The following is a 12,475-nucleotide window of genomic DNA, read 5'->3' as shown; positions in this document are numbered from 1 at the left end:
TGCCAAAAATATCAAAGTGTGAATTTATTCATGTCATGGAGTTTGCAGTTCTAAGGCAATTTGCCAAGTAATAAACTTAACAAGGTAGATGTGTTATTGTGCAAAAAAATCATCCAGAATCTGACAATGTCTTTTAAACAATTGTGTTTGAAAGAATGACTGCTAAGACTGTTGCATGATAAATTGTAAAGGATATTTTGTTACTGCAGTGTATTGCAGAATCTAAAGCAAGTCCAAATTAATTTTGATTAAGCTTTTCAAGATATAATTGTGCACGCTTTAGTGTGGAAAATATTTTTTTTGGGGGGGGATGAACAGATGACAATGAATTCAACACAATAACACATTCAGAAAAGTTCTAGGAAACATTTTTCTTTTATAAAAGACTCACATATTGGTAATTAAAATAATAAAGTTATTAATTATACCCGCTTTATCCCTAGGAAAAAAAAAATCATCCAAGAAGAAAAACACCAGTCAAAATATACATTCCAAGATGTAAATAACAGATGCCTGATGGAATCAGAATAATTCAGGCAGTTCACTTTTGATCAACTTTGCCACAAATCAACAGCATATATTGTTACACGAGCACAGGACATAAAGAGCAGGATGTTTATAATCAGTGGCTATGAAAAGACACGAAACATGAAAGCCTAATTCAGTCATTAATTAATAAGTTAAACAGACAATTCATTTAGATGTTTAGATTACAATTGAAATGGTGGTGATCATTTACCCACGAGGTTAACATAATTTCAAGTTGTTCAAAATAATCTTCACAATATAATCATAATCGCTTCAAAAATCTAATATCTTCAAACAAAAACCCCGTCACAGCCCTAGAACTGTTCTTCTAATTAGTTGTATTCCTGTAGCTTTTTATTCTTCCACCCAGATTACTGTAAAACATTAAACTCTTCCAGACAAAGACAGACCAGCCATACAGTAATTCTACCACTGTATTGCATCAAAGACGTGCCTATGACTATATGTTGCCTGGCAACAAAAGCGGTTTCCAAAAATAGCTGAATGAAATGTAACACTGGAGCTGCTATTAAGGAAACAATACTAGTTACGGTGAATGTGACTACCAGTTGACTGTTAGAGCCACAGATGTAGAGGGAGAACTGGTGACAGCGTTGGAGGCGGGGCCTCGTTTGGATTACCCCGATCTTCCGGCCTGTTCCGCATCCACATGTCCCATAGAGCAAGAGCACTAGTGTTTCCGTTTACCCCGCCTTCCAGCCTGGTTCTCAGCCTCATTCACATGAACAGAGGAAGGAAAATAACTCTGGATTTAGAGTTAAATCTTGAATTTTAGGACCTAGTGATTCAAATAAAAAATGTTCAAGTCTTCGTACTGGGAAGTTGATTCACCTCAAACATTTTTTCTTTCAGAAGTCTCTTTCCCAATGTTAGTCTATGGGGAAAAAGTAATTTTGACAGAAAGTTGTAACTTGCAGATTTGAGGGCACTAGCTCACACACACACACACACACACACACACACACACACACACACACACACACACACACACACACACACACACACACACACACACACACACACACACACACACACACACACACACACACACACACACACACACACACACACACTTCTTTGCTAATGGTTGAGGCTTTGACTTTGCAGTTCAAACATCACCAAAGTTGATCTCTAAGTGAAGTTGCTCATTTGCGCACTTGTGACCGTGCCTCTGAGCAAACAATGGCTGGGAAGAATTATTTCAGGGGAAAATGACCTAAAGCGAGCCTTCAGAGCTCAAAGTGGAACAAAAAAAGAGTCAGAGTCTTAAACACTGCACCTCTGAGGTGGAAAAGCCAACAATGTGGGCTAATAATCACACTACATCTTTAAAAAAAACATCTGCCTGTCTACATATGTGATCTTTTGTTTGTGGTGTAGGTGTGAGCGATGCGGCAGTAACATGGGCAGTCAAACAGGCTCTAATGAACACAATCAGTCGGTCCTGCCGAGAATCTCTCTCCAGATCTACGGCGGTGATAATAGAAACAACAACACACGATCCTGTTTCGCCACAGTTTTCTCTTCTCATTGGTTAACCGTCTCAGCTGAGGCACTTTTTGGTGTGTGAGATACATCACAGCGTTTTGCTTGCTTTTTGTTTATAAGCGTCTTTTTTCCACTCTTCCTGTCCTCCGTTTACAAACTGCCTACCTCCTCTTATATATGATAAAAGACCTTTCCCCTTCTTTTTTTCTCCAGCTCTCTGTCCTCCTTTTAACTCCACGTCTTGACGCTTCAACAGGACCTCCTACTGCTGCTGTAGTGTCAGCCGTGAGTGTCCTCACGCCCTGCTGGGGTTGGGGGACGGCCTGCCTTCGTAGCCGTAGAGGAAAGTGGCTGCGATGACCAAAAGGGCCCCCGCGAAGAACACGCTGTGGACGACAGGAGACAACACCGTCAGCTCGAGAAATTGTGAGAAAGGAAAGCAAAGACAAAAAAAACAGAAGAGAGACAGAGAGAGTGTTTCCTCTACCCGGTGGGGTCGAAGTCCTGCAGCCAGAAGTACGATATAAGAGTTGACAGGATGATGGAGAGCGATGTAGCAAAGCCCTTGAGGATGTTGTCTGCATACTTGATGACCGCTGCTATGACCAGACCACCCAGCGCCTGGAGAAACAACAAACAGACAGACACAGATGGACAAAGGCATGACCTGAACGGCCTGAGAGGAGAGTCTGATTCATGAGATAAAGAGTCTGTTACCCCAGAGGCTTGATAATAGATTTGACAGATAGCTGGGGGAAAAAACGTATTGAACTAGAGGCCTTCTTGTCATGCCAAATCATGCCAAGGGCGTAAAGTTGCCCCCTCCATCACTTCCTACCCCCTACGTCCTGCTCCCTTGCTCAGAACCTGCCATCTTCCAACTCAACCTTTTTTGTGACTGCGTCTTGCATAGTTGCAAAGCTGTTGTGGGGATTAAATCTGCTCAGTTATTGTCTCCAGCACACACACACACACACACACACACACACACACACACACACACACACACACACACACACACACACACACACACACACACACACACACACACACACACACACACACACACACACACACACACACACACACACACACACACACACACACACACACACAAGGTGATTCAAAAGGTGAAAACAATACCAGTGCCTCCGTAGTGGTTTGATGGGAGCGTTACCTGCAGTGCTACGACAGTCCAGGTGACGGTGTTGTATCCCTGGAACATTCCTGATTCCTTCACCCTCTCTCCGTCGTAGGCCAGCATCCCAAAGAGGCCGAACACCAGGCCGAACAACCCTAAAACACACACACACACACACACTCTAAAGATTCCATCCTGAAGTCTGATAAAAATAATAAACAACCTTTTACAAATCATTTTAAGAGACAAAAAATACTAAGTCTGCTGTGTGTTAAGACATAGTTTAGCGTGTTAGCATGATAATCGTCTCAGAAAATATCACGGTTTCATGGTATAACACTATTATTATTAATATTATTATTAGTTAAAATGACCCCTATTAAAAACAGAACATGCTATATAACTGAAGCGTATTAGTTTGCACCTCAGCAGCACTGTAGCCTGCTAACTACTAACTACTAAATATATATAATAAAATAATGTCCTATGATTATTAATAATCATCATATTCTGTAGGTGTGCGACAGTGCATCCAGACTTTTCCTGTCTGTATGTTTTACACACACACACACACACACTCACTCACATTTCCAGTCGTCTTTATGCTAAAGTAAACAAAGCTAGCGTTAACCCTCTCCTGTCTCCAGCTTCATATTCAGTGTGAGTGAGATATCAATCTAACACTAAGCAGTTTTTGAAAATGACAAACTAATCCTTTAATATTTTGCCGCAGCCTGTACTCCAACTACATTGCTTTTCTCCTGCACTTTCCAAGTAAGGCTGTAACTAACAAGTACTTTAAATTTCCATTAATGTGTCAATATGTTTCTACTTAGTTCAATTGTTGTGAAAAGTGCTCATTACATCTTTTAAGAGCTGTCTTTAAATTGCTTGTTTTGCTGTTTCAACAGAAACATAAAATAGAGAAATGTCAGGCTTTAGCTTGTCAAAATACTTAAACAATTAGATCATCAAAATGAATCCGCTAATTGCTTAAGCACTAATTCTCTTGTCCTTCTTTTTACATTTCCTTGCATCACTTTTTACAACAACAACAAAAACATACACAGCACTTTCCTCTCTGCTCTCGCTGCAGATCTAGGCTCCAACATTTAATGCAGGTGAAAAAGCTCCAAGCTCTCGCCAGTAATCACAGGAGACTTAACACACGCCTCACACGCTCCAGGGTAAAAATAAACTAGACAGGAACATTCATCTTAACAGAAACATATCGGAGGTAAAAAGCCCAGCTGGCTCTCTGTGCAGGAGAGAAAGGAAACTTCAGAACAGCCTTTTTCAATTGGTTTTCAACAACATTGTTCCTCTGTTGATGGACATGCATTGATTAAATGTCATGACCTTACATTTCATATAAAGAAAAGCTGGTCTACTGTTTAAGACTGACTCGGCTGATGGATGAATACCGACCTAGCTGGATGTTGCGGACCCAGACGCTCTGTTTGCTCTCCTTTAGGATCTTCTCAAAGTAGACACCAGCGAACCCACTGGAGCAGCACGCCACCAGAACCGCTGTCACACCGACGAACTGGGAGCCCGTAGAGACGGCATCCTTCTCCGGGGCCGCTGCAGATTCAGAGGGCCACTGCAATACACAAGAGAAACACCGGAAAGGTCAGACCTTGGATATAGTAGTTTGCCAAAATAAAAATAAAAGATTTTAGTAGGTTTTTTCAGAATTTTTCAGAACTGTCAACTGCATCCAGCGGTTTTCTTAAGCAGATGGAGCTCAGTTGTCGTCACATGACAAAATATAAAAGGTTCTCCCAGAACAATCTACTAAAAGCAAACTCCTCCCACTGCAAGGAGGACTGCAAGATGTGGTTGAAAGCCAGTAAGTGGACCTTTAGTTAAATAAAATGTGTTTTGGTCAAAATATTAAACCTTTAAACCTGAAAGTGGGCAAAAGTTGAGAAAGCACAAAAATAATAAAAAAATAAAAAAGAGACAAAAGTGAGAATTTGAAAAACAAAGCTTGTTATTGACTAGGACAGCTTCCCCCCCTTTCCTGTCTTTGTACGAACATTAGGAATACTTCATCACCAAAACTACTATTTAAATATCAATAACTCAACCTGTGTAACCTTGAATTCTTTAAGAAAACTTTTTTCTTCTCGCAGGCCTTGAGGTGGTGAACGGAGAATCAAATAATGGAGAAAAGTCTAGAAGTATTGAAGTAAATGGAGGCTGGTTTAACAACAGTAAAACTATATAAAAGCATCAGTTTTTAAACTCTCACACAACTCCTGCAGTATAATCTAAGTCTCATTTATCCTGTCATATGCTCACTTCCTCCAAAACTCATGCATCTTCTCTAAAACCTTACTATTTCATAACCCTTCTGCATAATCAAGTAGCAAGTAGCACGCCTGCAACAGAGTGAGAATACAGCCCCCATTTACTTCAATTCATCAAGAATTTTCTCTGTTTTTTGATTCTCAGTTCACGTGAAATTATGCGAGAAAAACAAAGTTTTCCTCACAAATTCAAGGTAACAAGCTGTAAGTAATTGATATACAAAATGTTCATTTTCGGGGTGAAATATTTCTTTAAGGGGACAGATATGACAGGGTTATCAATCTTCATATTTTGTTCTTTGAAAGAAAGTAAATGAGCATTTTTGCAAAATGTCAAACTATTTCTTTAAGTGCTGCAAAAGGAAGCAGCACTATGAAAAACCAGTGTTTCAATAGGAGAGGATGCAAAACAGAATTTATAGGCACTAACTGTCCAAATGTCTGTGTATCATCCTATGAATGAATAAGCCAGTGAACCTCAAAGTATGTACATCCTGAACTCTCTGTAAAGGTTGACAATCACACCCTCTCTGAAGTCTGAAGGATGCTGGGTCCCTGATTCATACCAAAGGCATCTTCACAGCTTTGCCAGGTTGTAAAACTTTCTGCAGACTGTGAGTTCCTGTGTTATGTGCTGCAGTAAGCAGGAAAATGGGTGTTCATGCAAAAAATAAGAAAAAAGATGATCTCTGTTTGTGCAAAGTCACAAAAGTATTGTATCCTCTGCACTTTTTCTTTGGATAAACCCACAAAAGTAATTTTTGGAACAACAACATACTGTTTGCCTGCCGCCTCTATACTTCCTCCAGTCGCCAAAACAAACCCCGCTGAGTGAGAACCAACAGCATAAACCTTGAAAATGCACAGTGAAAAATGAGAAGTTGTATCAATACAAAAGAGGCCAATTATTTCCCAGCATGCTGTCTTTTTTTATTTGCTTGTTTATTTGTTTGTAGGCGAGACTGTTTGCCAACAGGCTCTGTGTTAATATCATATGTGATGTGATGATCCGTTATTCGAGCCTTTGGGAGGTGTCATGGATGAACCCAACGTTACATCTGCGTACAGTTTGGGAATAAATGTTTCCACCTGTCTGATCCTGTAGGTTTAATAAGGTATATCTTTGTGTCCTCCTCCTCCTCCTCCTCCTCCATTGTGCTTCTGTCTGAGTGCTCAGCCAGGATTAAGATTACATCCTCTGTAATACCAATTGACTGGCATATTCTTTTGTTTTGCCAAGAAGGAGGAGGAGGTGATATCACAACAGTCTTTCCTTTTTCTGACACTTAATCATTCATCAGCACACCCCTCATAACCACTGGTGGCCAATATTTATCCAATGTTCCAGTTGAGGCCTCATTATTTTTGTTTTATTTATCTAACCTTTTTATAACCACATAACTCCCACTGAGATTATTTTCTTTATTTGGCCACTACACGAAATTAGGGATCACAGAGTTAATTAAAACAAACAATAGCCACACTTATACTTCACAGCAGAGTAAATGCTTAATTAGACAAAGTGACACCAACAGAACCGACTTTTAGATTTAAAAGGCACTAATGAGATGGATTCTGCACAGGCTTAAAAAAGCATCTAGAGCGAAAAGAGGTAGAGCAATAATACTGAGAACTCGCTTATGAAATCTACCCGAGGGGAGATTCCATAGTCCAAAGTTTATAACAGGGTCTACAAAAAAACGTGACAAAATGTCTAAAGCAAATATCAAGAGCACCAAGTGACTTCTTTAAATGTCTTACTTTGTTCAATAAATGTATTAATACAAATTTGTGTATCTTGTATTTTCATATACAGTTGTTGTCTTGTGTTGTAATTAATATGTAGGTATTTATACAGATTTCTGCCTATTTCTAAACTTGCCTTTATTCCTGTTTTGTTTTTTTTCTTCCTTTTGGGCCTATAATATATATTGGTAATAATAAATGTATAATATATTATATATATAATAAATTTTTTCTACCTTTTTGTATATTTTTCAATATAATAGTTTCTAGGATATACAGCGGGTAAAATAAGTATTGAACACGTCACCATTTTTCTCAGTAAATATATTTCTAAAGGTGCTATTGACATGACATTTTCACCAGATGTCGGTAACAACCCAAGTAATCCATACATACAAAGAAACAAAACCAATAAGTTCAGAAATGAAGTTATGTGTAATAAAATGGAATGACACAAGGAAAAAGTATTGAACACGAAGAAAGGGAGGTGCAAACAGGCATGGAAAGCCAAGACACCAGCTGAAATCTATCAGTAATTAGAAAGCAATCCTGCCCCTTGTCAGTGCAAATTAATATCAGCTGGTTCAGTCCCAACTGATGGCCTATAAAAAGGTGTCTCATTACCAAGGTGTCACACAAGAAACATCTCATGATGGGTAAAAGCAAAGAGCTCTCTCAAGACCTTCGCAACCTTATTGTTGCAAAACATACTGATGGCATCGGTTACAAAAAGATTTCTAAACTTCTGAATGTTCCGTTAAGCACTGTTGGGGCCATAATCCGGAAGTGGAAAGAACATCATTTCACCATAAACCGGCCACGACCAGGTGCTCCTCGCAAGATTTCTGACAGAGGAGTGAAAATAATTATCAGAAGAGCCAAGGACCACTTGTGGAGAGCTTCAGAAAGACCTGGAATTAGCAGGTACAATTGTTTCAAAGAAAACAATAAGTAATGCACTGAACCGCTGTGGCCTGTATGCACACTCACCACGCAAGACTCCATTGCTGAAGAAAAAGCATGTTGAAGCTCGTTTAAAGTTTGTTGCACAACATTTAGACAAGCCTGTGAAATACTGGGAGAATATAGTCTGGTCAGATGAGACCAAAATTGAACTCTTTGGATACTATAATACACACCATGTTTGGAGGTCAAATGGCACTGCACATCACCCCAAAAACACCATACCAACAGTGAAGTTTGGAGGTGGGAACATCATGGTGTAGTTATTTTGTTTGATTCTTGCTTTGTTCCATCAACAGTGAAAACCACAAAGATCTTCGGTCTACAATGAATTAAAAAAAACAGCATTTCCTCATTTGAGAGGCTGTTTTTTAGAAGATGCATAGCTTACCAAATCCTATTTTTCCTCAAATAGCTTGCAGAAAAAAAGTTCAGTTCAAATGGAGGGTCAAGAGATCTGTTTCCTTGCTATCATCTCATACTGTCTATTATCAACAATAAAGACCACTAACTATCCCAAGGCTGAATCATTAATCTGGAAGAAAAGGCTGATTATTAGTGGAATAAAACGCTCTATGTTAAACGCTCATAAGAAAACCCATGTGTCTCCATGTGCTTACAATGATTTTTCTATCAAGAGGAACCACAGAGAGGATGTTTTGTGGCCTATTTCTAGATGATGGAAAAATAATGTGATATCCACTTAGCGGTAAACAGACAATAAACTGTACTGGACCTGCACGAGAGCCACTCCAGCCATAAGAATCAGCAATGAGAGCCACTGGTAGACGCCGAGCCGGCGGCCCAGCATGGACACCGAGAACAGAGCCGTGGTCAAGATCTTCAGCTGGTATGTGACCTGATGGAGAGAGTATATAAAAACCTATTATATATATTACATGAACAAGGATGTGCTGATTTGCTGAAAGGCTCATAAAAATACATTAGGTCCTGTGCGTGTTGCATGCTGGGAGTCATTCAAACCCAACCTGGCCTCGGCTGTACCTGGTAGGTGGCTGCGTCCAGGTTGGACAAGGCGACGTACAGCAGGTTGTTCTGCAGCGTGTAGATCCCCGAGGGAATCGCCAGCTTCAGAGTTTCTATGGGCTTGTTTACGATTTCCTGACGCAGAATGCTGTTCAGAGCTCGCATGCTGTAATCTGAAGAATGAACACAGTTAGTATGTTATAAATAATCTATAATAGTATTTAATTGGGTGCTGAGGACTTTGTATAATATCTGTACATATCTGATCGTTCATACTAAAGCAAAGATGACTCAGATTCACTTTGTTGTTTTATGATACGCTTGCAGTAAAAGTCTTTGGTAGTAAAGACAAAAATATTTTCTGAAATGATGCGAGTAGTTTTCCAGCTCTGGCATTGTTTCCATAAAAAGGTATATCTGTTTTCATCTGATTACTTTGTTGAATAAAACCTGAAACAGTTCTTGTTACATCATCAAGGTTTTACAGTAAATTCAGTTTGCATAAGAAAGTAGGATAGGTGAAATTCAAAGAAATGTAAAAAAAACCTGAATGAATGTTCCCAACCTGTTTTTCCTGTTTCAGTAGCTCAATGGGTTTTGAGTAATGAAGCTCAGTACCTTTTTGGCTCTGTAAATGTGTCCGCAGCCCCGTCATTTACCAAAAGCTGAAACTCTTTTTACTTATTCTTTGCTCGGATCAATTTGGATTTGGATCATAATTTTTTAGACTAGCAAAATTGTTTAGCGGCTGTTTCTGTTCTGATTACATTGAACACGTGACTACTTTTGGATCATTTGTTCCAAAAAATAGTTTTATAAACCATGTTTGTATTTCTAAAAGACAAGTATAAAAAAGAAAATCATTGTTGCTTTATAACTACCTAATTTTGGCTATTGTTATTATTACCAGCAAGTTTGTTATCTTTTATTATTAACATTAACTAGTTTTTTCATGTAATATTGGTGTTGCAGTGTTTTTATATTTGATTTTCTTTTGTTTAACATGGTTTTATGGCTTTTAGCAGATGTTAAAATCAGGTCACAGTTTGGGCTGAAAGATGAAGTCAATTGATCTCTTAATTTTGATATTTGAATGATAATTTAAGTCATTAATTGAGCAAAAAGGACAAACATAATCTGGTTCCAGCCTGTGCAAATGTGGATTGGTGATGATTATCATTATGGTGATGTGTTCAGGTACACTCACTGTGCTCCTTGAAGACCAGCAGCACACAGGTGAGGATCTTCATCACCTCGGCCACCACCACAGCCGAGGAGGCCAGGTACCGCGGGCCCTCGGCCTGCAGGGTGCGGGAGTACCGCATGGTGAGCACCAGGGAGGTGGTCTGGAACACCAGCACGCCCAGGGAGAGGTACTTCAGCCGGGTAGAGGCCATGACCCCTGGTCGGTGTGAGGCTGGACACAAAAAAGGGGTAAAAAAAAAGAAAAATGACAATATAAAAGATAGAGTTTGGAATGCAAGTAATGTTAGGAGGTAAATACAGAAATAAAGAGGAAGAATATTTTTAAGGAAAGAGGTTTTTACTCACAGATTATTAAGCTGGTTCTCCTCTTTAATGGACGTAGATGTCTTCTCTCTCCGCAGAATGAACCCGACTTTAGGGTTCAAACTTCGGCTCCCAGCTGCTCTCTGTCGGACAGACGGACCAGGTACTGGAGGCTCAACCCAGCTGTCAAAACAGCAGCACTTCAAGTCCCGGTTTGGGGTCCATGGACCCGGACTGGATATGACCCGTCTGCTCCTTAACTCCACCTTTTCTTATCGGGGTTTCAGCACCGACTTCCCCATCGTTTAGTGCAATAAAGGTTGGATTTACTGCCACAATGCAATAGTAAATTACACCGTGAAAGTCTACAGAAGGTAAAAGAAATCTTGAGCATGTAAAATCATGAGTGACTTCCGTGTACAGGTTTCTTCCTCGTCTTTCTTTTTTTTTTTTGCTGAAGCTTCCTGTGCGACACAGCGACCCCTGCTGGACAGGAAACAAACTGCAATACCCATATTAATCTTAAACTAGAGAATGAACTAACTGTGGAATAACAATTTAATATTATTAATTACTAAACATTTATGACCAGAGTCCCACCACGTTATTATTTTTATATGTAAATAGTTAATTGAACATCCGGTAACAATTAGTGAAAGATAAGAAAAAAGAAGAAAGAAAATACAAGTATTTTAAATAAGTAAGTAAGAAAAATAAAAATCCACGATAACTAAAATAAAAATCTTATAAATACAGACAGAATAATTATAGTTATAGTTATAGTAATGCACAGTGTATTTGTATTGCACAGATTTTTTAGTGTTTTGTTTTGTGGTCTACTGGGATGGCAGACAGAGCTGGTTGTGCAGCCTGACAGCATCAGGAATGAAGGATATAGATAAGATAAAATAAGATAATCCTTTATTGGTCCCGCAGAGGGGAAATTTACAGGATTACAGCAGCATAGATATAGTGCAAACAAGGTACATAGTAGAAAAAACAAACAAGTATTTTAAATAAGTAAATAAGAAAAATAAAAAATCCACAATAACTAAAAAAAGATTTAAAAAAATCTTATAAATACAGACAGAATAATTATAGTTATAGTATTGCACAGTTTTATTAGTGTTTTGTTTTGTGGTCTACTGGGATGGCAGCCTGACAGCAGCAGGAATGAAGGACTTGCGGTACCGCTCCTATTATACACTCTATGTATCAAGTAATTTAATGATGCTAAAATATTTAAATATGTTTTAATGGTGCAGACAGCCAATAGATGCGAATATTGTTCCTGCACTGTAGTAATGTATTTAATTGGTGTCATCAGTATCTTAACATTGAACTGTAGAGCACTTTCCATTATGTTAGCAGTGCTGAGTGGGCAAAACTGAACCTCTGACTCAAACAGATTTGATTTTATTTATCAGAAAGATACAGATTTATAGAAGGATAGAACATATTGAATCCAAGTCCCTAAAAGGCAAATCATTATAAATTCAATACTGGTGTTATTTGTTAGTAAAATACAACTTGCTATCCATTAAATTATCAGATTACCCATCAAAAATGTATTTTGTAACCTGAGGAAGCACAATAACATTCATTGATGGAATGAAGTTGCTGTCCTGAATCTTTTTTCTATACTTTCAAAAAGTTATATTTCCATCCATTTTAATTCAACAGGAAAACAAGACAACATTATTTAAAATACCAGCTATGTGTCTGAACTTGTGGAAAAAGACAATACACTTTAAAATAAATGACAAAAGCAAAAGTC

General features: G+C 38.7%; 1 protein-coding gene across 1 annotated transcript; it reads right to left on the bottom strand.

Moving 5' to 3' along the window:
- Nucleotides 1-1,627: 1,627 nt before the first annotated feature.
- On the bottom strand, nucleotides 1,628-11,126 carry slc35a3a (solute carrier family 35 member A3a). The gene is made up of 8 exons (XM_054602728.1): nucleotides 10,741-11,126; nucleotides 10,397-10,606; nucleotides 9,208-9,362; nucleotides 8,939-9,061; nucleotides 4,607-4,781; nucleotides 3,215-3,333; nucleotides 2,525-2,658; nucleotides 1,628-2,423 (listed from the first exon to the last, which is right to left on the bottom strand). The coding sequence occupies exons 2-8, from the start codon at nucleotides 10,584-10,586 to the stop codon at nucleotides 2,333-2,335; spliced, it is 987 nt and encodes a 328-aa protein (XP_054458703.1). The 5' UTR covers nucleotides 10,587-10,606; nucleotides 10,741-11,126; the 3' UTR covers nucleotides 1,628-2,332.
- Nucleotides 11,127-12,475: the final 1,349 nt, after the last annotated feature.

Source organism: Anoplopoma fimbria, chromosome 8, assembly GCF_027596085.1.
Source record: "Anoplopoma fimbria isolate UVic2021 breed Golden Eagle Sablefish chromosome 8, Afim_UVic_2022, whole genome shotgun sequence".
Classification (NCBI taxonomy): domain Eukaryota; kingdom Metazoa; phylum Chordata; class Actinopteri; order Perciformes; family Anoplopomatidae; genus Anoplopoma; species Anoplopoma fimbria.
The sequence above is the reverse complement of the archived record's forward strand: the minus strand, read 5'-3'. Positions and strand labels throughout refer to the sequence as shown.